The 23,442-nt window shown below is 32.7% G+C and overlaps 1 protein-coding gene across 3 annotated transcripts in view; it reads left to right on the top strand.

Annotated features, from left to right (window-relative positions):
- LOC127707505 (MAM and LDL-receptor class A domain-containing protein 1-like) overlaps positions 1-23,442 on the top strand; it is a 96,921-nt gene that overhangs the window by 44,309 nt on the left and 29,170 nt on the right. For 2 of the 3 annotated variants that reach the window (XM_052212082.1, XM_052212081.1), the window contains exons 3-12: positions 1,993-2,127; positions 5,074-5,415; positions 6,318-6,461; positions 11,581-11,916; positions 13,246-13,518; positions 14,840-15,100; positions 16,255-16,398; positions 17,917-18,270; positions 19,740-19,880; positions 21,992-22,339. In XM_052212082.1, coding sequence (XP_052068042.1) covers positions 1,993-2,127; positions 5,074-5,415; positions 6,318-6,461; positions 11,581-11,916; positions 13,246-13,518; positions 14,840-15,100; positions 16,255-16,398; positions 17,917-18,270; positions 19,740-19,880; positions 21,992-22,339 — 2,478 coding nt within the window. The remainder of the gene's footprint in view (positions 1-1,992; positions 2,128-5,073; positions 5,416-6,317; positions 6,462-11,580; positions 11,917-13,245; positions 13,519-14,839; positions 15,101-16,254; positions 16,399-17,916; positions 18,271-19,739; positions 19,881-21,991; positions 22,340-23,442) is intronic. The other variant, XM_052212084.1, reaches the window with a different exon arrangement.

Genomic DNA, 23,442 nt, shown 5'->3' with positions numbered 1-23,442 from the left:
GCGTACAAAATCATAAGCCTGGTATCTTTGGTAAGTTTTTATAACCACTGGGCCGATGCGACTGTTGGCGACGTTTCGAACCCGATGGTATTACCAGCCCAGTATTCAGCACTTCTATATTGACCTGGAATATCATTGATACGGTCATTTTCATATTTGAATGATCACAAAACTTTGAATAGTTCTAAATACTTAGGATTTTCTAACCCCAGGCAAAGATTACGAAAGCATTTTTTGTTTGCCATTTGTTTTAAATTTTTCTCTTGCTCTTCAACATTGTACCTGATATGGCCTTTTATTTAGTTTGATTTGAGCGTATATAATCTTGTTTTGAGCGTATATAATCTTGTGTAGACGAAACGCGCATCTGACGTACAAAATTATAAGACTTGTATGTGCTTTACATTATTGTTTTGGTACTTTGTGATTTTTACGTTCTGCCATAAACATATTTATACTACTGTAACGGTTATTTTTAAAATATGGTTTGTAATTTTGTTATCGCAAAAATTATGAACAGTTACATTCGTATTAAAAAAAAATAATTAATAATTATAAATAACTCAATTTCAAGGACTGTGTCTTTTCTCTGTATTTAACGTAAAATTGCTTCTATTTCAGGTGAAACTGTTATTTATTCAGTTAGCATTCATGTAACATGATACTTGTGATCGTGGAAGATCGTGTATCCCTTATTTGTTTTTGCAAACAACATTGAAAACATTCCTATCATTCTTTAAAGGGACATCAGCTAAGAGAAAAATATGATTGTATTGTTCATTAATGAAAGTGAAATAGTGAAATAATAATTCGCTTCTAGAAGCCAGTTTGGTTCAATTTTGTTAAAATAAGCTAACAAACTTCGCTGATGAATTATTCACTTATACGATATCCAAGGGGTTTTATTTCCTATCATGATTTCAATGATCATGATGATAAAGGATTGCTGCTCACAAGGAAGCTATCAAACCAAGAGTTCCAAGTGGTGAAGTTGAAATCACCCCTCCGTAAATTTTAGGGACGCCATCACGAGTTGGTTGACCGTTATTGAATATCTGTTTCACAGATGACGACGGATATGTTCCAGTTGTTTTAACTACAATCCCGTCCCCTTTTTCCCGAATGTGACCTACTGAATGAGACTTATCGCCGGGTTTGTACTAACATGAGCAACACGATGGGTGCCACATGCGGAGCAGGATCTGTTTATCCACACATCTCACATGAGATCTCTCCCAGTTTTTGGTGGGGTTCGTGTTGCTCACTCTGCTTTAGTTTTTCTATGTTGTGTACTGTTGTTTGTCTGTTTGTCTGTTTGTCTTTTTCTTTTTTAGCCGTGGCGTTGTCAGTTTATTTTCAACTTATGAGTTTGAATGTCCCTTTGGTATCTTTCGCCTCTCTTATAAGATCTAAGACCGCGAAATCATGTCGCTAATAAGTTGATACACAGACATATCGTATTGGCCAATCATTTTTTTTTATGGTAAACGCTTAATTGTTGAAGTGTCGATTTCAGTCGTAGTTCCTCGTCCTCTGTTGGGGCAGTTTTTCTGTAAGGTGCAAATCCGTGCCTATAAAGTCCGTATAGTGTGAACATGTACGAGCGTAACGTATCAATTGAGATATGTAAACGCCATATGATACGGCAGAGTGTATCTTACTGCTGATAAATAAAATGTTGTCAATTTGAAAGTTGAAATTATCACGTTTGTCATAGATTCTAGTTCAAAGTCGTCAGTCTCTGTCAGTATAGAAGAAGCGATAAAGATATGTAGCAGACCTTCAAGTTTCGATTGTATTCTTAATCTGATATTTAGAAGTTCCATCAACCTATCATGATTTTTCCGCGGTGATTATAATGTTTTACCAAAGAAGATTCCCTATGCTTTCAGCTAATGAGAAAACAGAAAATTTATTATCATATACATTGTAATAAAACTGTTAAGGATACGAGGAAGTTTGAAGTTTTAATTCTTTATATTTTTCTTGCAGTTAATGTTTTATCTTGCGACTTTGAAAACAATTGGTGCAATTGGTCGAAAAAGAGTAACAACAGTGAATTTCAGTGGAAAAGAGTGAAAAATGACACAAACAGCACGATTTTCCCAAGAGATCACACTACTGCATGTGAGTATATTTATAATCATAACTAACTATTACATTTGAATGGAAGTTGAGAAATGTGAATGGACGGATTTAATAGATCTGGGTTTACAGTCATAAAAATGTAAAGAATGATTATTCTACTCAAATTAAAAAAATCAACCAATCAAATTACTGGATTTGATGTTTCCAGCACAAATTTTATACTCAGAGTACAGGTTAACGTTTTTCATGTGTTATGACTGAAAGACCTGATGATGAAGAAAATCGAAAATAAAATTACATTTTTTACTGTAGCTTGCATATGATTCGACAATAGTTAAGTAAATGCTGTAACTGATAATGAAAAGTATCTTCATGCTTTTATTTCGTTATTTCAAGGGAGAGACCTGCTTTAAGCCAGTGACATTTTTTAATCAGTTATATGTTTGTAATGGTTAGCTAAGCACATTTTTTATTGATTCTTTTTTTTTTTATTTACTTATTTTGTTTAGAATAAAATCGATCTACATGATGTATTCATTCAACAACGAAGAAGACAATGTACACGTATTTTGAAATCACTTTTTTAAATCCTCTAGTATACATTTTTTGAATTGATATAGGCAGTCTGTACATTAATATACACATACGTAAAGCGTGTTTGCTGACATAGTAATCAATGTAATCATAAAGACGTATACCTATCGTTGCTTACTTCTACGTCATTTGGTGTCTATTGGATAGTTGTTTCATTGGTAATCATACCATATTCTTTAATTTGTTTTTAGAATCAAATTCGGTGTCTACTGATAACTTAACATGCTAAAGTAAGAATGTTTATAGAGAAAAAGCTTGAATTACAACTGTTATAACTTTTTCACAACAACATTTAAAATTCCTTACGTATTGAACGCCTAATTTCCATTTTTAAATGATATATCGGTTCATACACGAACTGCAAATGATTGGTCTAAATGGTAGTTTAGGTACTACCGATATATTTGTGCTTTTATAGATTGAATTGGAGACAGAAGTAACATATAATTTAATATAATCTTGCTTTAAGTTTTTTTAACGGAATCATTTACTTAAATTCGCGGCACGATTTTTTTTTAATTTAAACACAATGACAAAATACAAACGTTAATCTTGTTTATCTTATATCTGATTAAAACGTGGAAGAACAATAATCATTATTTTCAAATCCAAAACGTCAAATGTCCGATGTATTTTTTTTTCTTATTACATTCATGGAAACAAACACTGCGAACTCTTTATGAATGTAATTCGCAACATAAACTTGGAGTTCGCATCGCATAAACCTAATATCCAAAAAAAATATTATAATATAAACTTTCTTATACAGAATTTGGATTCACGGTTTCTTTCACAAGAGGGGGAACTCAAGTATATTTGGTAATTTTTGTAATCTGATGCTAAGATAATATGGGGTAAAGATGACTGCTTCTTTATATAGTTTATGCTAAGAGTTTGTGAAGTTATTCGATGTTTTCTCAACCTAAATTAATTTTAGCGAACGTTATGATGATACAACTGAATCAATCATAAAGAATTATTTTTGACGTATTTTACTGTCTGCTTACCTACCAAAGCACCTGAGATCACCCAGGTTTTTACTAGTGTTCGTGTTGCTCAGTTTTCTATGTTGTTTTTCATGTACTGTTGTTTGTCTTTTCGTTGTTTTTCGTTTTTTACCATGGCGTATTTTTCGATTTACGAGTTTGAATATCCATTTGGTATCTTTCACCTCTCTTTTAAAGAAATGCTTCTATCTATCTGTATATTATCATTATAAAACAAATTTACATTTCAATAGAGCAAATTTGATGCATTAAATCAACTCGAGGATCTAACATTTTGTTTTGTCTAAAGAGCCTGTGTCGATCAACTACATCAATGTCCATCTTCATTAATGGACACTTTCCAACATTGTAGATTAGAATATGAATTATGACTCAAATCTCTTTTTGTTGAATTTGTATTGCTGATTATTTTTATGCTTACACTTTCTCTCTATCTTCTAAAGCTTTTGTTAAAAAACGAAAAAACTTTGTTCGAGATGATATGATATCAGCAGGTTAAATCCTTTGAGATTGGTTGCATCCCCTCCCCTAAGCTCTTATATCGACGACTGTTCTTCATGGAAGATTTTATACACCTACGTCATAACATATATCACTTAGTTCATAATATATTCTATTAAGTTTATATGATATATCATTTTGCTCATAAGATATCTTAAAAATGGAATAAAAATAACAACGGCTTGCCATATATCTCAAGCATTGGTTGACCTATTGCTGGTAGTATTTGATGTACAGACCTTTGACCATAAAACTTTGTCCATGAAATGATATCATGGTCAGGTGACCCCTGTATTACGGACATATAGAGTTTGCAAAGATCCATATATACTAAATAATGTTATCCTTATACTTACAATAAATGAGACACTCGTGTTATTCAAAACCATTAAGAGTTTTAAACACTCGCTGAACAAGGGAAAAAAGGTCAAGGACAACGTATATATATGATAAACAAAAACTTGGTAATATAATGCATCTTTATACAAGGTATGAATCATCCAGGTAATCTACCTTTTGAAATAAAATGTTTAAAGCTCATCCAAAGATTTAACATGGATGCTGCTGGATAAGAATCACTAGCTATACAATATCACGCATTTTGAGACTTTTGTCGCAGGGGAGATTCATTTCTTTTTTGTCCAAAAGTGGGGGTGTCATAAAAATCATACACATTACAGATTGTTAATCATTACTATTTGGAATAAATAGGGAGTTTGTTCATGCTTTGGTTAAAGTTTTATGTGATTAGTTATGTGGATACAAAACATAACGCGAACTTTTAAGCCTGGAGTTTATTCGATCTTCTCTAATGTGAAAACGAAATGAGAAAAGGTATGAAAGATAATCATGTATTTCTAAGTTTTTATGGGGTTTTTTTCAGCTTCAAACGGTTCGTATGCCTACATTTATTCATCAGTATCCCAAAAGGACGATGTCGCCAAACTTATTACAGAAAACATAGTATCGTCAAAGAATCAATGTCTTTCGTTCTGGCATTACATGACAGATTCTAACCATGTTATAGAGGTAATTCACAATGAACAAAATGTATACAATGTGACGGGACCTTCAGAAAACAGATGGATTCGAACAGAAATTCCTATTCAACAATATTTTCCAAATTCCATGTATACTATTACGTTTAAGGTAGTTAGTAGAATGATAGACATCGACGGTGTTATTGCCCTAGATGATATTATGCTGGTCAACAGAGCTTGTGAAGGTAGGATTTAATTCGTATTTTGTATTACATATTCATGTGGGTGTTTTTATATTCTATTTCATTTTATGTTTAGTTTCATGTTTTGTTCTTTTCAAACCGCTACATTGTGTATAATCTATTCTTTATATGGTTAGCTGACTCGTATTTCACAATTGTTGACTTTTCCATTAAATGAATGGATATTCATATATTGATTAATTGATTTACAGAAAAGACAAAAACAATTTTATTTTTTTTATAAAAACTCAGCAAAGATACCAGGTATATATAATAAATTTTGATAAAATTGAGAATGGAAACGGGGAAGTCCATTTTAAAACTATAAACAATAAAAGAAAAACACGACGATATGTTCATTATTCAAAGTATTCAGTATGTACACCTAATTAAGATATTAACAACCAACTTAATATATAATTTTGTAATAGCTTCAACAGAACTTTTTTTTTATTTTATTCTTTTACATAACATATATGTTTGCAGTTATTGTGTTTCAAAGACATTTACACTTACTTTTGCGCTATCTTTTTAGAAAAACTTTCTCTGAAATAACTTGATTGTAATCAAGTCATATTGTGACATAATGTGATTAAAGTGAGATGTCCCTTTCTCCACATCGATACCCACCCTTTTGAAAATTTCTCTGTTGACACAACCGGTATCGGTTCTTTTGGAGTTCATGTTATTCCTTAAATTTCTGTTTACCACCTTGATTTTTCTCCATTAACAGATTTGAGAGATTTGGACATCGGTTCACTACAGTCGACGTTATTCGTCATACTTTAATGCCTAAAAATATATCATTTAAGTATAATAACTTTAAAGTACTGAATGTAAGTAATCGGTTCTCGTTGAATGCTTGAACAAGAAATTGTTTTAACAAGATACAATCATCTTTGTAGGTCTTTTTCATCAGTGTGACTTTGAATACGACATGTGTAACTGGCATACCAGTAAAAAAGAAAATGAAACATCTGAATACTCTTGGTCACGACACAAAAGGCACAATAACACACTTCCTGAAACAGACCATACTACAGGATCTGGTTGGTATAGTAATCCTTTAAACAATGTATTACAAAAGAGTAATTTTCATTTTCTAACATTGGGTCGATACCACTGCTTGTAGACTGCTAGTTCCTCAGGGCATTATCAACTATGCAGTCAGGGCTTTGGTTACTGACATAATTTATCACATACCTTTCGACAACTCTACGTAAATAAATCTATAAATTAATAATAACTTTATGTTCCATCTCCCTCAGCGAAACTTGACTTTAGATCGATTTAGCTATTTCTTAAAGGACCTTCGTTAACGTGTTTAGGTACATGTACATTCTTGGCCTTCAAATTTTGGGTTTGAGCGTCCCGGTATTCAGTTCTTCCAAAACAAAATAATTTTATTAAGTGTTTTTTTTTCATGATACATTTGACAGAAATAAAGTATGGAAGTCTCTAAAAATACTCATATAGTCTCTATTTGCAAAACGAATCATACTTTGTCTTAGGGTTTATATTTTTTTATTTATCATGTGCAAAACGACGAAATTCTCGTGTAACACAGGAACTGCATACTATTCCGGAGCACCTAGATTTACCGAAAGTTTTCAGTGAGGGTATAATTATTCAATCTCTAATTGTCTGTGTGTTGTTTTGTATACTGTTGGTTTTTTTTCACCGTGGTATTGTTTGTCTTTAGATCTGCGGTTCATGGTTTTCATTTGACCCCGCAATATTATCCCACATTCATTTCGGGAAATGTATTGTTCATAAAAGCCTCAGGATACTGAAAATTATTTGTTGTATGTGTACATTTGTCTGATCAACGGTCAACGTTACTCTCTTGGCTAGGTGTACGTATTGATTATATTTAAGTCTGTTTTTCGAAAAAGACGCAGCCGCTGTAATCTACATTATACTTCACACATCCTTCATGGTGTGTATATTAGTTACATGCCATTTTTACATCTGCACAAAGCTATATATGCTTCCCTTTCAACCTTCGTTCTCTGTTAATTTTATGTTTGGTATTAACGGTTACAAATCAACATTCAAACCAATACAATCTTAAAGCTTTCAGATCGGTTGGTAAGGATGTAACGAACATCAGAACATTTCTAACACTTTCGGTTGCCAAGAAAGGTCCCAATGCCATTTATTTAGACAATATCATTCTTTATTAATTTGTTCAATTGAAAATACCTTCTTTCTTTAAAGATCTATGTGTTCTTTTCATTTCCTATACCCATATCACACATGCACTTACAATTTTCAAATTCACACACGTGTTGTATGATCTCAATATTGAAGACTTCAAGCCTAAACGTTCTCATAAGTCATTTGCTAGTCCCCCATTAATGTATAATGCTACCGGCCACGTTATTACTGGTGACCTGACATTGTCCCTTACACTTCTCTGCGAAATGGTTTAATCAAAAGGCATAAATCCATGCGTTAAACACACAGCTTGAAAATACTTATGGATTTAGTCGAGAATAAAGCCAGGCATATCTCTGAACGTTACAAAGACGTATATATTTATTCGAAATAATTTATGACTGTTGATGCTTATTTCATTTTTTTCAATTAATTCTTTATGAACATGCATGCTACATATATCAATAAAAAAAAAACGAATGCTACTAATAAGCTGTCATACCTTAATGACAAACATGTTGTTATTCCTTCACACATATCCCCTACCAATTTTTGTCTTAGGAAGGATCATATTACGCAAACTTGCTTTATATAGAAATAAGTTATTGATAAATCCACAAAGAGACTCCAACACAAACATTGACAGTACCAATTTTACTGAACCAGATGCACTTTTCGACAATTATAGTCTCTTCAGTGATGCTCGAGGCCAAACCACTTAAAGTTCAAAACTTATTCACCAACACTGACCAAAACTGACCAAATGTTTAATGGTGGGTACGCTAAATGCTCCATGGAACCTCTTTCTAAATTTTCAATATTTACTCTGTTAGCTATTAGCAATCAAAGCCGGGCCTCAGAGTTACTGCAAAAACTCATACTCTATGGAGGGGTGAATCAGGTGTGGATACTAAAAAATTAGAATGTTGTGCTAGAGTACATGCAGTGGAAACCACTTTCTTTTGCACACCATAAATACACTCCGGTTCAACCATAAATTTTCAGAAACTGACAGTCAATTCGCAAAATACATATTTTGATTTTATTGTCAACATATTTGTAACATTTCAGAGACGTTTGTTCAACAAAGAATCCTATCAGAAGCAACTCTTGTCGAATTCGTCCTTTATTATACGAGGCAAACTTCATGCTGGGGTTTTTCCCTAAGAATGAAAAGATGCCAGTATCATGATTTAACTTCACGTTCGGTCCACCTTAAAGATGATATCCGCCTACTAAATAAATCAAAGTTTGGTGACTATGTTAGCGCTGAACATATCTCTTCCATCAAATTTGAAATAAAGGATACCGCAAACATACTTAGGTCTTTCTCATACTTGACTTACGTTTAGAATTTACAATAACGGTCGGATCACAATAAAACTGTACGACAAAAGAGATGATTTCAACTTTATGATTACGAGTTTTGAGTTTCTATGTTTCAACATTCAAACAGCGCCTGCATATAGAGTAAAAGTATACATCTCACAGTTGATACGATACTTCCTATTATGATTTCCTAGAAAAGATTGGCTCCTCACATGGAAACTATTAAACCTAGTGTTCCAAGTGGTCCAAATTTTATAGACGCCATCAAGAGTTGGTTGACCGTTATCAAATATCTGTTTCACAGATAGAGAAGGGTATATTTAGTTGTCGTTACCACAATCCCGTCCTCTTTTTACTCAATTGTGACATCATCGAATTAGACCATCATTATTTTTGTGATGGGCATTATGACAGATTCCACAAGTGAGTAAGGTCAGCTTACCCTTCCGGAGCACCTGAGATCACCCCCAGTTTTTGGCGGGGTTCGTGTTACTTAGTCTTTATTTTTCTATGTTGTTTTTTGTGTACTATTGTTTGTCTGTTTGTCTTTTTCTTTTTTAGCCATGGCGTTGTCAGTTTATTTTCGATTTATGATTTTGAATGTCCCTCTGGTATCTTTCGCCCTTCTTTTACTCTTCCGATGCATCTTAAACATGTTAAAGTATCAGATTCTGATAGAAGCTGCATTATAAAAAATCGTATTTCGTTTCAATTAAGGTATCATGCGGTCTTTTATGTCTTAGTGCTAACAAATATTGTATGTTTATTGAATTTGAATGCTCTAGTTTTTAAGATAATATCAAATGCATATAATGAATGTTATTCCAAAGAGGTGTGCCATTGTCAATTGAATCGGTATCATTAATTCAACTACTTCATTTACCCTGTAGAATAACTCCCAGCCTCCGGATAAATTTTTCGATATGTTAGGTCTGCTTCGTTTTGTCATGATCTGTGAAATATTTGATTACTTTAAGCTTGAACAAAAAATCATCATAGATACCAGAATTATGATTGTGTACGCCAGACGCACGTTTTGTCTACAAAACACTCATCAGTGACGCTCGAATAAAAAAAATAAAAAAGGTAAAAAAAAGTACGAAGTTAAACAGTCATATTAACGAGCATTCAAGACCAACAATTACAAAATGTTTTGCCTAATACAGCTAAGGTTATTTATTCCAGGGGTTGGAAGTCTTTTGTATTACGAAAAATTCTAAATTTAGAAACAGGTGATTTATAATTTCGACCGTATCAATGGCAACGGATAGATACATCCATGACTTTAAAACTGGTTTCAAATGATGTAATTTGGAGAAGAAAACATTTCAAAGTCAGATTACTTTTTGGAAAGTGTCATTTCCAGTAACTCACGAACCTTTAAACTGTGCTACTTTATATATTTTTTTGACATTAATCCTTCTTCAAAGCTATTTTTTGTCATTTTATTAGGCATTTGTCATTCCAAGTCATTGCATTATATACATGTATACAAAACATTATGTAAAACATGGTATCTAGGGTAAATACCTCAACACTAACTTTACCATCAGTATTGAAAAATAAGTCTTTAAAATAAGTCTGCCGACACGTTACTCGATTGTGTATTGTTGACAACAACTCCTGCATACCGCCTTATCTCTGATCTAAATTGTGTATGTGGATATTAAAGGAAAGTATATTTCATAATGTTACAAATTCTAGAAAAACATTTCGACACATTCAATAACTTTTGCATCGAATGAAAAAATCCCTGGTGAACCATTTACTTTCTGCACATATGCTAGAAAGATTTCTTACAAATGAATGATTGCGATATCTATCAAATAGGTACTTGAGATAAATTTTTATGGACCATGGCCAGTAATTGTCAAGTGTATTCATTCAACAAATAGGTATTGCGTGAGGACTTTATCAAGTCTATGATACATTGATGAAGTTACGCCCTCATATACGTATCTTCGTATGATGTTTTCCATTGCATAAAGCTGACTAAAAAAGGGAGAAAACAAAAAATTTCTTCTTAAAAGGATAATTTGGCAGTCTTGGCAGAGAAAAAGGGTTTTTAAACAATTAAAGTGTTGCATGAATAGTTTTCCGTAGTGTGACATTAAACGGGTCTTTAATTAAATAACATAGAACATTCACTATTCCTTGTGTATTACTTTAAATAGTATCAAAGTAGTTGTATACAAATAATATGATTTTTATAGTACATAACATACATGTATAGATGATTTGAAATTTATTGAGATGCTTAAACGGGTACATGGATGCATCTATACAACTAAAGGAAGGAGTCATGACATGTTTATTTTTAACTTCTTGTCTTCTTTCTACACAAAGGAGATACGTAAAATGTAAACTCGTATTGATGAACCATTCTGATCCTGCATTATATAATGTCTTAACAAAATATCTCAACTAGTGTTCTTGTAAAATAAATAGTCCGCGAATTAGTACCCCCTTTAGTTTATGAACAGGAATGTTAAGACTTAGTTGTGTTGATAATTATATCCGCTCTTATTACATATATTGTGTAACCCTTTTGTTGAAAACTTGTTCACATGAACTTTTTGTATCATATGTTACATTCTATGAATAACTGCTTAATGACAGTGAATAATACTTCCTTCGATAAACAATATTTGATAACTTTATTTGATTCTTTATTTACAGAGAATGGATACTACATGTATTTGAATGGTACTTTGGCCTTCCATGGTGACAAAGCATATATTAAAAGTCCTATTTTAAATGCATTATCTGAGACCTGCCTCTCATTTTGGTATTACATGAACTGTTATGGTAATGGAAGCGGCGGATTAAATGTGACTGTAAATGAAAACCTTGTTTTTATCAAATACGAAGACCATGGTAACCAATGGATAGAAAAAATGATAAACATTGTTCCCATAGAAAACCTGACGATTGAGTTTATTGGCGTATTTGTCAAGGATGATCCATGTGACATTGCATTGGATGATATAGCATTGACACCAGGATCATGCTCAGGTATATATGTGCATACATATTTATACATGTCACTTGTGTATCAAGCTCTTATCTGCCTTCAACGGTAAAAATGTTCCTGAATTGAATGCCTCTATTTTTGGGTGGTGACTGGAATTGATACTGAAATGTTTTAAGTCGGAGTCAATCAAATATGCATTATACATGTACAAAACGCAACGTTACTTTAAACACACTACATTTGATAACTATAGCATCAAATGTTACGTATGCATAAAAACAACAAAATTCAATTACTTTTGCATGTGAACTAATGTTAATACATTGTATTACATTAAATCGATGTATCAGAAGCAAATATATAGCACTGAATGTCATATTGTAAACCAGTATGAAAAGGTAAGGAGACGAGGTATAATTGTCAATGTGACAACTATCCCCCAAAAACTAAAAGAAGTGGAAGTAAGCAACTATAGGTCACCGTAAAGTCTTCAAAAACGACAAACCTCATATCGTATAGAAAGCTATAAAGATATGACAACAACCTATTTCTACAAATACAAATTTGACAGACAGCAAACAACGATTACCACTAAATTACATCCTCCTGATTTGAGATAGGTACATTTAGAATGTGGCGGGCTTTAAAATGTTTGCTAACGCCAGACCCATCTTTTGCCATGATTTTAAAGAGCTTTACCAATCAGCTATACATGAAGCATTATAGTTAGATAACAAAAAAGACAGAAAAGCACAATGCACAGAGTACCGATCTAAGAGAGAGGCAAAAGTTATCAAAGGCACATTCAAATTCATAAGTCGAAAATAAACTGACAACGCCATGGCAAAAAACGAAAAAAATCAAAAGACAAAGAAAACAACAGTATATATAACACAAGATAACAACCTAAAGACTGAGCAACCCAAACCCTTTCAAAAACCGGGTGTAAATGCAGGTGCTCCGGAAGGGTAAGCAGATCCTGTTTCACATGAAATACCCGTCATGTTGCTCATGTTAGTACAAACCCGGTGATAAATCTGATTTGATAGGTCATATTCGGGGAATAGGGGGGCGGGATTGGGGTTACGACGATTAGAACAAATCTGTCGTCATCAGTGAAACAGATATTTCGTAACGGACAACCAAATGCTGATAATGTCCGTAAAATATTCGCAGAGATGATTTCCAAATGAGTATTCGATATAACTAAAAGCTGGCTCAAAGCCAATTACAACTAATACATTTATGTTTTCCTATACTGGAAAATCACTTCAAACCATACGAATAGAGATATAAAAAATCTGTATGTATTCAATTTCTTGAAATTATGTGCATGTACTTGTAAAATACATATCACATTCCTTCCACAGGATGGTATACACAACAATATAACTGCGCTAACATTGATAGGAATACGATGGTAGAAACCTGTCCAACAAAGTACGTAGATATGCAAAACGTGTCTTTGTCTTTTGAACCTGAAAAGGAGATATGTTTAGAATATGAGATAAAAGAACGATTTCTTCACAATTGTACTATATCGGAGGATGAAAAAAGTTGTGAACTTAATTTGTCAAGTTATGTTCAGCGTTATCCTGAATGTTTTCGACCTAATGAAATTCAGATACAGTATAAATGTGAAGGTACGTAAAATAAGCTGTATGTCTGTGTGTTCGTTCATCATGTTCATAAAGTAGGTTCTTATTTTTTGCACTTCGTTCTATTTTAACCAGATTTTCCATATACTTCACCTTTTCAAATATCAACTGTTCTTGTATACTTTTATAAAATTAGGCCCCCCTGATCGGCGGTATGACGTCATTATCATTAAACCTTTTCACACAACATGTAGAACAACAATTTTTACTGTTTCTTCGTAAAAAGATAACAAGAAAAAATTAAATGGGGAGATAAGTTTAATATGGAAAAGTGTTCGGTAAGAATTGTTGTGTTTCAAAAGCCCAATAAACATGATAAAAGTTCGATGTCAAATACAAAATATCTTACCGACATGTTGCGAAAATGAAAGCGACATTTCAGAAACAAAAGTGGCGGAAGAAGAAAAAAATAATCAGACCACAATCATAAAGTATTCAAAGGAAACGTGGCAAAACCTCACGTAGGGCCTAATCTTGCATCAACCATCAACAACTATAAGTTACTTTATTTACTTATATGTATTTGTCATTAAATCTTTTAAATTGTGAATATTTGTTGGAGGTATGTTATCTAACTAAAACTGATAACGTCTGGAATGGATTGACGATGCATATACCGGGTTTGTATTTCTGCTTGTGTGACTTACCTTACAAGGAGGCCAACACTTTAAAACTTTGAAGTCTAAATAGAATAAATACCAGTTTGATTCTGTATAACGGGGCGTGGCTATATGTGTTATTAGTTTAACAGAGCGAAACTATATCTTAAAATAACGTTAATGACAGCAAGGGAATCTTTTTGACTTGCATTTAAATAAGTTGAAGTGGATTGAATTACATTGAACGTTTTTATATTTTGTCAGTCTTAATTAATAGTAAGTACACTTTTTCAAATAAGGTTAATACCTATTTGTCCGATCAATCTTAATTCTGGTTATTAGTGTGTATTATATATAGCATGTGCCAAAAATCCTTTCAATATGTCATAAAACAAAACAAAAAACATCTAAAACGACAGAAGAAAAATTTTTTTAAAAATTTAAAAAATTAAAATAATCAGAATAAACACGAAAATTTTTCAAGGAGAAGTTAATCAGAACAAAGGCAAAATGTCTTTTGACGAAAAGAGGAAAGATCTTATAAGCAAAAAATGTGCATGAAATGTTGTTGATATTTTACCTACACTTGCCTCATTAGCTAAATAATTTAAACATCAAACGCAGATAAGTGGAGTAAAAATTACTAAGCCGTAATAACTGAAACAGACAAATTAAATCTATCAAAATTCGTTACATTAATTTTGCAGGTTTTCAAGAAAAAACCTTTGTAAGCAACTCAAGTATAATCAGCTGTGCCGGCAACACAACAATCACAATAGTCGATTTAAATGTGGAGCAATATCCAACACCATGCTCAGAATACAAGCAGTGTAATCTGACAGAAGAACATAAGACTCTCATTAAAATGAGTTGTAATAAAGAAACATCCTGCACTATCTCAACGATTATTCCAAATACATGTCTGTTCAAAAATTATGGACACGTATCTATTTCATATTCATGCACAAGTAAATATTGCATTTTATTTATTTTAGCTTAAGCGAATGTAGAGGTTGATAGATTTAATAAAGTAAACAGAAAAGAATTGAAAGATTTTTCAAAACTATGATATTAAAAGACAGCGAAAAAAAACGAAAAGAGACAGTCAACGTAGAGTAACAAACAGCAAAACCTAACTATTTTCTCCTTTACAACAATTTGTATAAAAACTTGGAAAACTTGGTTAACCGGTATGGGACGCTTGCGCTTTTTGGTAGAACATTTCGCTTGTTTTGCCAGGACAAACAAACACGAAGAATGTAGTTTCCGTTTATAAATTCTTCAACTATATAAAGCTACTTGAAGTATTTAGGGCAACATTTTATTATTCTATGCATAAAATTTCTTGAGCATAACACAAACACTCTAAGTCTAGCCACAAGTTGGACAAAAAAGGTGAACAAGTTCAAGTATGTTTTTATTTGTTTCAAATATTTTAAAGAACGAACTATTGGATTAAAATTCGCTTGCAGTAGTCAGTGAGGTTAAATTTTGTTAAAATAAGCTAAAAAAAATCAGTGATTCTTCGCAATTGGTGTGCAAGTCCAGTCAATTACCAGTGGATACATCGACGCGGACAAACTCCTGAATCTTCTACAGGACCAGACAGAGATCACACAACTGCGTCTGGTAAAGTAACAATGTAGACATGTATTTAAAAAAGATCCCACTCCCCAAAACAACAAACATAGAAAATAAAAAATTATAATCGAACTCCCTTTTTGTAAACGAGCAGGCTATCACGAATTCACCGAAGAGGTTACGTTTATCAAAATTTGAAGCACAAGTTTCCATCATGTTTGTAGCGTAAATATAATACGTTTCGTGTAAAAGTGAAAGTAGCGTACACGACCAGTGCCAGCTTAACTTCAATCAAGGTTTTTGTTGGTTTCAATTGTATTATTGGTTTTCGGTATATTAACATTGCTGCCTTTAAACTGTAATTTCAAATGCATGTTTAATGCAAGGGTGCATTACCTAGATCATAATTTACAATGTCAAAAAAGGTTTAAAGAAACAAGAAATGGAAGACATGAATGTTATATACATGTATATATATATATTTATTCACATGTTTAACTACATGTACTTGAATAATATTTAAAAACAAAGTATATTACAGGAATTGTTAACGGTAGTTGTACTTTCGAAAATGATCTGTGTGGTTGGTCAGTTAGTAGTAATGGAACTTACCAGTGGATACATCGACGCGGACAAACTCTTGAATCTTCTACAGGACCAGACAGAGATCACACAACTGCTTCTGGTAAAGTATCAATGCAGACGTGTATTTAAAAAAGATCCCACTCCCCAAAAAAACAAACATAGAAAATAAAAAATTATAATCGAACTCCCTTTTTGTAGACGAGCAGGCTTTCACGAAGTCACCGAAGAGGTTAATATTGACTGAAGCCTCAGACCTAAGTCAAAATATCCTTAAGAGTTGATAAAGTATGACTGATATCAAAGGACAACAATTGTTATATTATAGCATTATATTTTTTGTCTGTCCATTTTTTGTTCTATTTTCAGAAAGATACGTTCGTGAAAACTTTCTCATGCCTTTTTTTTTTTCGTTCTCATATCTTATCAAAGTGCGTGTGTTTATATGAATATTCGGTAACAAATTTTTAGAATTAATTTCAAATCGAGTTTTAGTTAATTGAAGATTTCAATTTTTAGAAACATAAGTTTGTTTTATACGTATACATTCAAGTAAGATCCAGTAGATGCATTTTTACCATAAAAGAAAACGCTAAACATGAATTTGAATAATTGTTTTTATTTCATGCGTTTCCATCAGTTTTTTTTTTTGTTTGTAACCTTGATTTGTCTTTTCCTAATAGTTTTACGAAATTTAATCATCGATGAACTACTGTTGTCTTTGTATATACATGTTTACTCGCAAATTCCGATGCTATCATTATAAAAAAAAATAGATATAAAGGGTTGATTCGTGCATTGAGATAATTACAAGTTTTGTACGACTTTCATTTGTTTACAATAGGATTCGTTTCATTTAACTTATTCATAACGTCTATGCATCGTGATTTAGAATGTTTATGAAGAACAAAACAGAATTGCACCACCGTCGATAAAGAGGCGGAATAATTCATAACTCATAAGTCGATATAAATTATCAACGCATCATGAAAAAAAGCCGAAAGGATATAAAAAAACAACACTAGTTCACAAAACACTTTTATAGGAGACTAATGAGATGACCTGCCGGAATATTACTACGTAGAAACGAAAAGTTACCAATTCGAAAGTTTAAATCATCTCTTTTTTAGTAGAGTTTTATTCTCAACCTTTTTTTCGTTCTTCCTAAAAAGCTCCTGTATGAAGTCAGCCTTTAAGACTGGGCAATATGAATCCAACTAAAAACTAGGGACGATCTCAGGTAGAAGGATGAGTAGATCCTGCTCCACTAGTAGCACCCTTTGTGTTTGTCATGGTAATAACAATTAAGTAATGAGTCTGATCTAGTCACAATCTAAGAAAAAAATTACAATATTGTAGTTCAGTCAGGAACATCTCCGCGACATCTGTAGCAGAGATATTTCATAACGGCCACATTACTCGTGATAACGCCCGTAAAATAAATCCCTTAACATTCAGGAAAGTATAATGAAAAAGACTATACACGATTTTGGTAGTTTACACAGTGAAATCTGAAATATTCAAACGATACGGAATAAACTTGTCAGACTATGTTTAATTTTACATTTATGCTGCTTTTGGTATCATCCCCATCTTTTTACGCAAACAAATATTTGTTTAGGAGATGGTTACTACATGTATGCTTACACGAAGTCTGAATGGGGCTCTCAACCAAAAGAGGAAAGTGATCTGTTTTCTGGTTGGATAGGACCGAATCCAAAGCAGTGTTTAACATTTTGGTATCTCATGCATGGGGAACAAATCAACACATTGAAAGTATTTCAAATGGATAGTGAAAGTACTATTGAACTGTGGAATAAATCAGCTAATCAAGGAAACAAATGGTATTTTCAGTCGCTGTCATTGAATGATATAGGGCTATATCGAATAAAGTTTAAAGCCATTCGTGGTAACGGAAGTAAAATTGAAATCGCTATTGATGACATCTCCATTACCAACACCGATTGCAAGAAAGGTATGACACGTACTTCTCTTTAAGTACAAATGTTTTTTTCTTATAATCTTTGTTTATAATTTTAGACTGTTATGCAAAGGGACATGCTCTGCAATGCGAGTGGAAAGAGCATGGTGTATTGTGTTGGATCTCACAACAATTTAATTTAATACTAAATGCATTACATATTCGTTAAAAAAAAGTAGTTGTAAAAATGATGTTTACCAAATGAAAATTCGTAACAGCTCAAGTACACATAAACTTAATTATTCCATTAAGTTTGAAATGACAGGGAACGTATTCTGTGACAGCTCTAAAACAGTCCGGTAAAAAAATTAAGAAATACAACGGTTTTCAGATATTTTCAACTATGTTACAATGTTGGTCGCTCGCTTGTATGACAAGACTATCAAAATGCTTGACTGTGGTATAACAATATGGGCAGCCTTAACACTTGCTTTCCCGCAGTAAAACATATGCTGTTATGTTGAGCGGAACGTTTGATTATACTGCAATGTCAGTTTAAAACTTCCCGTCCATCGTGTCGATATCCTTAATTTGTAGAACTATTCTACATAACTGATTGATTCATTGTTGTTTGATAAACGCCCAGTATCAAACATTTCATACATATTCAGGACACATTACCAACCAATGCAATATTTGAGTTCTACACAGTGGGTCCACCGAGAATTAGAGCAATATGTTTTACTAAACCTGGAAAACGAAGACAAGTTTATAGGAAAAAACATTACGCATTGTTACGGTTTGTTGTTCAAGGAGAGAGTGTCGCACTATCTCTTTCCGAGTCATCATATTTGATGTTAATGTTTAATTTAATGTAAATCTAAAAACGGGAAGTCCATAAAAACTGAAAAAATCAAATGTTATCAACCAGCGGATGAAGCTTTATCAGTGTTTTTTTTTTATTTTTAGTTTAGGAGGATATATTAATGGGACCCAATCAGAAAGGTTGGATTATTAATGGAAAGAACATCTTTAATTTATCTGTATGTCAAAATAAATTATCTGACTTCTTTGATCTTCTTGTTTTTTACAAGTGTCTGAAGAAACCCCGACTCACATAAAAAAAAGAAAAGGCTGCCAAGGAGATATGTCAGTTCCAATAAGAATGCCGACAACTTGCTAGAATATTCACCCTCCAAATTTAGCAAATATGTTGTCAAAAAGAGCTCAAGCATACTGATCACTTGTTCTTTGGTGTAACAGGTTTTATTTTCGAGCTCCTTTGTAACAAAATATGCAGAATAATATCCTAAAACAATACATTTGTAGCGTATGGTACCGTTTTTTATGGAGGAAAGTATTGTGGATCATTTCTTTCAGACGGGTTTTTAATTATTCATGTGGTAGAGTAGGGTAAAGGAAGGAGCGTCATTGAAGAAACATTAATTGTCAAAATTGAATCTAGGGCAGTAACATTGGTACCTTTAATATTATAACTAACCTATGATCATAGTTCTTTATAGTTTCTAGCCTTGATTGCAACTTTGAAGGAGAACCTTGCAATTGGAATGTAGAGCAGGAAACTGAATATATGTGGACTGTTATTTCTGGCGGAACTCATCCTAATGATACCGGACCGGAGGTTGATCATACAGACGGATTTTGTAAGTGGTTTATAACATCATGTTTACTTATTTTATATAATAATTAGAATAAAGATACCATCTTCCGGAGCTTTTAATATTTATCTGATCAGGAACGCTCAAATCCAAAAACTTAGAAGCCTAGAATAAATAGTCGACATGGAGTTTTACCTTAAGGGACATAAATGAAAAGACAAGTCCACTTAACGTAAACTTTACTTGTTTATGTCAGTTGTGTTGTATGTCTGTGATGTATGTGTACACAGTTTTGAATGCTGGGACCCAATTATTGTCACGTCAACTAATTGTGTCTGTTTGGGTTGCTCACCCAATTGTGTTAATAAAGCTAGAAACAACTAGCATACAAGTTGGAGGTTTAGATAGCATAAAACCAAGTTGAACCCACCGTTTTCTTCACAAATGCCTCTACCAATATGGTTTAAGAAAATTGACAATTGTTTTCTTTCCGTTATTTGATTACGTTGAGCGTTTGATTTTGTCGGGTTTTATGAACTTTTCCCTTTTTTAATTAACCTTTGAGGTCAGTATTTTTTGTTGATACATGTACTTATTAGTTATTACCTTGGTTTTTGAAACGTTGTAACTGTCTTCCAGCTGCATAATTACGTGGTTAATTATTTCAGTACCATGGTGCTGACTTCTGAGGTGATGATACCCTCAAAGACTATTGCCAACATCGACCAAATGCTAGAAAAAGAAAAAAATCATTTAGATGTAGTGCATTTTCTCGATTCTTTATTACACTTCCTCATTTGCGCTCAAACCCGCAAAGGAACCCAACATATAGTCAAATTTAACTTTGCCGCATTATTGCGCCTGTCCAAAGTCAAGAGCCTCTGGCCTTTGTTAGTCTTGTGTGTTTTTTAATTAAAGTTCATTTATATGTTTTAGAGTTTAGTGTGACGTCCATTTTCATTGAACTAGTACACATTTTTGTTTAGGGGCCAGCTGAAGCCCGCATGCGGGTGCGAGATTTTCTCGCTGTGTTGAAGACCCATTGGTGGCCTTCGGCTGTTTTCTGCTCTTTGGTCGGGTTGTTATCTCATTGACACATTCCCTATTTCCATTCTCAATTTTAAATTCTTTTTAAGTCAATTTGACTTGAGGAATTTGAAATCGTAATTTCGTTATAATTCTAAAATATCAACCTTAAAATAAGGAAAGTCATGATATAAATCAAATCGATTGACTACTGAACTTTTGATAATTTAGGTGACGATTTTCCAATTTTGACACTTCAAATCAACAAAGTAGATCAAATTGTTTTTCATTACTTGAATCGCTAAGTTCCAATATAAAACACCTGAAGATATACTTTTTCTAACAATAAAATCTTTTATTTTATCAGAATCCCCAGAAATGTACTGCTATCGAATTATTGTCGTCTTATATTTTAATTTGCCGAGAGTTTTCCCGTAGTTCGACAATTGAACAGCGAAAGTGTAAAGGGAAAGGGAACACAGGTAGCTTGACCGCAGTAAAGTGTATGTAGAAAATAAAACCTAATAATTTTCATATCGGTGTATGTCAAAAACACTTTGAAAAAAGTTCGCAAGTATTAGTTCTTACTCTTTTGCAGTGATATCAATCCTCATCCTTGTCTAGTCCTGAACCTCGGCACGTTTGCTATAATAACCATGACCTGCAAATAAACACTATCAGACTGTCGTGGTACCTTTTTAATAAGAATTAATCCTCTGTGCAGTTACATCAAAGGATAAAATATAATTTCAAAATAACGTCTTTTTCAACTGATTATGAAAACTACATCTACAATTTATATGTATGGTCTTTTCTCCAACGTAAACGAATTATTTGAAATTATATCAAAATCATTCTTTCAAGAACTAAAAAATGTTTACACTGCTAAGTGAATAAGACCAAAACCATTGTAGTCAGCATAGAAACAATACATTGTACAGTTGTGGGATCAAGTGTGGTGTAGTGGACACCCTTAAGTTAAAACCGCTCAGCGAAAAAATTAAGGTTACGCCTCCTAACCTCATCCCCTTGTCACGCGACAGCTGTTAATGAACATAAATATCAACTTTTTAATTGTTTTTTTTTTTTTTTTTTTTTACATAACTTAATCAAGTTGTTCTATCCAACAGATGATGGAAATTACATATATCTCAACGCCTCAAACATAGAGCCAGGGCAGAAATCAAATTTTACAAGTGTGACTGTGTCTTCGGAAGGTGATGCCTGTTTTACTTTCTGGTTCCATATGCATGGAGACGGAATGGGAACGTTAAATGTTTACCTTGTATCAGAGACAATGACACCAAAAATATGGTCAAGGTCAGGAAATAAACCAGATTTATGGCAGTTAGCATTCGTTGATATTTCAATGTTAGATTCATACCAAATGACGTTAGAAGGGGTTCGAGGTTCAACAAAAAAAGGGGATATAGCAGTAGATGACATTTCACTGCTGCCCGGGTCATGTAATAAAAGAGGTAAATATTTTGAGTTTATATATTTTTTACTAAGCTTGATAAATAAGCGCTGAAGCTGTTTCCACTTTTAGTTTTGTTTTCAAATGTTTTAATGTATTTAAGATTAGAAATGTGGACTTCGGGTGTTTTTATTGTTTTGTAGACATTTTGTCTTTTTGTCTTTTTGTCTTTTTTTTTGGCACTGTTTCATGACAATGTCAGTTTTAATTCAAAAAATAAGTTAATGTTCCCTTTGTATCTTCCGTCACTGTTGTATATCAATAATCATGTGATCGAAAGAGGTTGTTAGTGGCCGCAATAAGTAGAAAAATTGACCTCAAGATTGATTAAAAAACTGATGAAGAGATATCTGTACATACAATTGAATTTTGTAGTCGGTAAAATACCTTTTTTTCACTTTGTCAAATGAGCAACAATCCCTATAGTCAAAGACGACTGTCACAGTTTTGATATGAAGGCGAAGTAGAATCAGTGTCTGTTTATTTGGGGTATTTTAAATTTTTGAAACCTGTACTTTTAAATAAATACAATGGCCAGTGTGCTCTGTGAAGTTCTTTCAACAGGAAAGATAAATTTCTCCTGGAAAAAACATTTATTCATTGAATAATTTGCCTGTAGAAAAATAAGAAACTCCTAGTAATGAAGCTGCATGTACCAATGCTACAAATTTAAAATGACACACATTGTCAAATCAAGAGATAATAATTACAACTCTATTTAAAAAAAACTACTGAGGAACACATTTTAATTTCATTTGGTCAGAACAGAAGAATAAATACTTTGTAAAAGAAATATAATATAAGGCTGTAGATGATTTTGGTCTAAATATATCATATTGCAAATAAATTATATCATAAACTTTGATGTCATAGTGATAAAACTTAAGGCTGACATAGTAATGCCGACAAAACTTCCATCGTACAATCTAGTAACCCAATAAAAACAGACTATATGTATAACTAAAGCGGAAAATAATGTGTTGATTGAATAATCACAACATCACATGCATTTTTTGTGCGTTATTATTCAGTATGGGAACATGTATATTCATCACCAGGAGCTTGTCTTTTTTACAGCCAATAGTTCAGATTATAATTGTTAAT

Source organism: Mytilus californianus, unplaced genomic scaffold (genome assembly GCF_021869535.1).
Source record: "Mytilus californianus isolate M0D057914Y unplaced genomic scaffold, xbMytCali1.0.p SCAF_7, whole genome shotgun sequence".
NCBI classification, from domain to species: Eukaryota; Metazoa; Mollusca; class Bivalvia; order Mytilida; family Mytilidae; genus Mytilus; species Mytilus californianus.
This window is presented reverse-complemented; position numbering and strand designations above follow the sequence as displayed.